This window comes from Microcaecilia unicolor, chromosome 12 (genome assembly GCF_901765095.1).
Source record: "Microcaecilia unicolor chromosome 12, aMicUni1.1, whole genome shotgun sequence".
NCBI lineage: Eukaryota > Metazoa > Chordata > Amphibia > Gymnophiona > Siphonopidae > Microcaecilia > Microcaecilia unicolor.
In genome coordinates this window covers 73,194,684-73,198,665 of record NC_044042.1, presented here as the reverse complement: position 1 = coordinate 73,198,665, position 3,982 = coordinate 73,194,684, and the positions used below count along the sequence as shown (strand labels likewise).

The 3,982-nt window shown below is 43.8% G+C and overlaps 1 protein-coding gene across 1 annotated transcript in view; it reads left to right on the top strand.

Moving 5' to 3' along the window:
* Positions 1-2,632: 2,632 nt before the first annotated feature.
* The window catches only part of KRT222 (keratin 222), a 140,476-nt gene continuing 139,126 nt past the window's right edge, over positions 2,633-3,982 (top strand). The window contains exon 1 of the mRNA XM_030220475.1: positions 2,633-2,784. Within this exon, the coding sequence (XP_030076335.1) occupies positions 2,633-2,784 (152 nt within the window). The remainder of the gene's footprint in view (positions 2,785-3,982) is intronic.

Sequence of the window (3,982 nt, the reverse complement as noted above, 5' to 3'; positions counted from 1 at the left end):
GGTCACTTGATAACAGTGATCATAATATGATCAGTTTTGATATTGGCATTGAAGTAAGTGAACTTAGGAAATCAAATACACTAGCGTTTAACTTTAGAAAAGGTGATTACGACAAAATGAGAAAAACGGTGAAAAAAAGACTGAAAGGTGCAGCTCGCAGGGTAAAAAACTTGCATCAGGTGTGGATGCTGTTTAAAAACACCATCCTGGAGGTACAGGACAAATATATTCTGCTTATTAGAAAAAGGGAAAAAAGACCAAACGTCAGCCGGCGTGGCTAAACAGTAAGGTAAAGGAAGTCATTAGAACCAAAAAACAATCGTTCAGAAAGTGGAGACGAGATCCGACTGAAAGTAACAAGACAAAACATAAGGAATGCCAAGCCAAATGCAAAGCGGAGATAAGGAGGGCAAAAAAGGACTTTGAGAAAAAGTTAGCGTTAGAAGCGAAAATACATAGTAAAATTTTTTTAGATACATTAAAAGCAGGAAGCCGGCAAAAGAATCGGTTGGGCCGCTGGACGAACATGGTGTTAAAGGGGCGATCAGGGAAGACCGAGCCATAGCGGAGAAATTAAATGAATTCTTTGCTTCGGTCTTCACCGAGGAGGATTTGGGGGACACTGGTGCCGGAAAACATATTTGAAGCGGGTGAGGAGAAAGTAAACGAATTCTCTGTAAACTTGGAGGATGTAATGGGTCAGTTCTGCAAACTGAAGAGTAGTAAATCGCCAGGACCTGATGGTATTCATCCCAGAGTATTACTAGAACTGAAAAATGAACTTGTAGAGCTACTGTTAGTAACATGCAATCTATACCTAAAATCGAGTGTGGTACCGGAAGACTGGAGGGTAGCCAATGTTACACCGATTTTTTAAAAGGGTTCCAGAGGAGATCCGGGAAATTATAGACCGGTGAGTCTGACGTCGGTACCGGGCAAAATGGTAGAGGCTATTATCAAGAATAAAATTACAGAGCAGGTACAAAAACATGGGCTGATGAGACAAAGTCAGCACGGATTTAGTGAAGGGAAGTCTTGCCTCACCAATCTACTGCATTTTTTTGAGGGGGTGAACAAACATGTGGACAATGGGGAGCCGGTGGATATTGTGTATCTGGATTTTCAAAAGGCGTTTGACAAAGTGCCTCATGAAAGACTCCTGAGGAAACTGGAGAGTCATGGGATCGGAGGTAGGGTATTACTATGGATTAAGATCTGGTTGAAAGATAGGAAGCAAAGAGTAGGGTTGAATGGTCAGTATTCTCAGTGGAGAAGGGTAGTTAGTGGGGTCCCACAGGGGTCTGTGTTGGGACCGCTGCTTTTTAACATATTTATAAATGACCTAGAGATGGGAGTAACTAGTGAGGTAATTAAATTCGCAGATGACACAAAATTATTCAGGGTCGTCGAGTCGCAGGAGGAGTGTGAAAGATTACAGGAGGAGCTCGCGGAACTGGGGGATTGGGCGTCCAAGTAGCAGATGAAGTTCAATGTTGACAAGTGCAAAGTGATGCATGTGGGTAAGAGGAACCCAAATTACAGTTATGTCATGCAAGGTTCCGCATTAGGAGTTACGGACCTAGAAAGGGATTTGGGAGTCATCGTTCATAAGACGTTAAAACGTCTGCCCAGTGGTCTGCCACGGCTAAGAAAGCGCACAGAATGTTGAGTATTATTAGGAAAAGGATGGAAAACAAACACGAGGATGTTATAATGCTGTTGTATCGCTCCATGGTGCAACCACACCTCGAGTATTATGTCCAATTCTGGTCACCGCATCTCAAAAAAGATATAAAGGAATTAGAAAAGTTGCAGAGAAGGGCGACAAAAATGATAAAGGGAATGGAACGACTTCCCTATGAGGAAAGGCTGAGAAGGTTAGGGCTCTTCAGCTTGGAGAAAAGGCAGCTGAGGGGTGATATGATAGAGGTCTACAAGATAATGAGCGGAGTAGAGCGGACAGATGTGAAGCGTTTGTTACACTTTCAAACAACAACAAAACCAGGGGACACAAGATGAAGCTAGAATGTGGTAGATTTAAAAGAAATAGGAGAAAGATTTTCTTTACTCAGCTTGTAGTTAGACTCTGGAACTCGTTGCCAGAGAATGTAGTGACAGCAGCTGGCCTTACGGAATTTAAAGGGGTTTGGACAGATTCCTGAGGGAAAAGTCCATTGAACATTTTTAATTTTTTTTTTTTTTTGTGGGGGGGGGGGGGGGTGTTGCCGGGTTCTTGAAGCCTGGATTGGCCGCTGTTGGAGACAGGATGCTGGGCTTGATGGACCCTTGGTCTTTTCCCAGTATGGCGGTGCTTATGTACTTATGAGAAGGCAGGCAGTGAAGCAGCACCAGGTCTCCCTAGATTTGAGCCAGTGCTTCTGGAGGAGGGAGGAGCAACAGGGTTCCCAACCCTGGAAAATGTACTGCAGGGGAGGAGAAGCAGCAGCAGCAGCAGATTCAGGTGGAAGTGGAAGGGCAGCCTAGGGGCCAGCAGCTGCAGAGGGAAGATGGTACCCAACTCCCTCTACCCCCACCCTTGAGGACCCATTTGACCATGGCTCACATCATCTCCTGAGGATGCTGGCCACACAGGACCAGAATATCCCCATGGGTGAACTCTATATGGGTGACTATGAGGCCCAGCAGTCAGTGGGTGCTCCATGAGGTTCAGCAACAATTCCAGTCTCTTAGACAGGACCAGCTGACATCCCTACAGCAGGACATGGGCCTTATCACCCAGACAAAATCTACTAGAGCAGAGCTCCATGCCTTCACAGAGGTCAGGTCATGAGGCAATTTGGGGCAAGTATCTCTGTCACCTCACCCAACCACCAGCCTTAAACATCCTCCATTAACATCACCTTTGATGTGCTGTGCTTGTATCATAGTGTGTTCTTTTGGCTACCGATTGTTCATCCTGGACTGTTTGTACCAGGTTTGTATATTGATCACTGCTCCTGGTTTGGGTTTGTATGTTGATTTCTGCTCCTGGTTTGCCTCTCTGTTTGACCACAAATATCCTTGGGGGTAAGCAGCATAAAAGTTTACTACTTCTGAGACACTGACAGGTACTTGAGACCTGGACTGACCACTGTTGGAAACAGAATATTGGGCTTGGTGGATTTTTGTCTGACCCAGTATGGCAGTTGTTATGTTATGAAAGAACAAACCTTAAAGAAACTCCAGACCGCCCAAAACACGGCAGCCAGGCTTATATTTGGAAAAACATGATTTGATAGCGCAAAACCCCTCCGTGAAAAACTACACTGGCTCCCAATCAAAGGACGTATTGCTTTCAAGATCTGCACCTTGGTTCATAAAATCATTTTTGGTGAAGCCCCGGCATACATGACAGACCTCATAGGCCTACCATTCGAATCATCACGAACATATCTAAATCTCCACTACCCAAGCTGCAAAGGACTTAAATACAAATCAACTTACACATCCAGCTTCTCCTACATATGCACACAACTATGGAATGCACTACCAAAAGCCTTGAAAACAACATACAACCACCTAAAATTCCGGCAATCACTTAAAACTAACCTGTTTCAAAAGGCTTATCCTACCGACCCAACTTAAATGCCTGAACTCTGCAACACCGCAAAACTAAAGTACGCAATGGACATACCGTAATTATTACGCTTTATAATTCCTTAATGTGACCGCTCCACAGGAATCTTACCCACACATCATTTTGTATTTGTTCACACCGGAGTCAGCAAACACCTCTCCGGAATTATGTAAGCCACATTGAGCCTACAAATAGGTGGGAAAATGTGGGATACAATGTAACAAATAATAAATAAATAGCATTTAGCAGATTTATCCTTTCAACATTAAGGTTTTAAAAATGGAAAATGAGAATTCATTAGCCAAATAAATTATTGTTTTATATGCTACTAGCTTTTCTTTACGTAATTAGTGCAGTCACCTGCAAGTCTCATCTCATATCTGACGATGAATTCCCTGCAGGCAG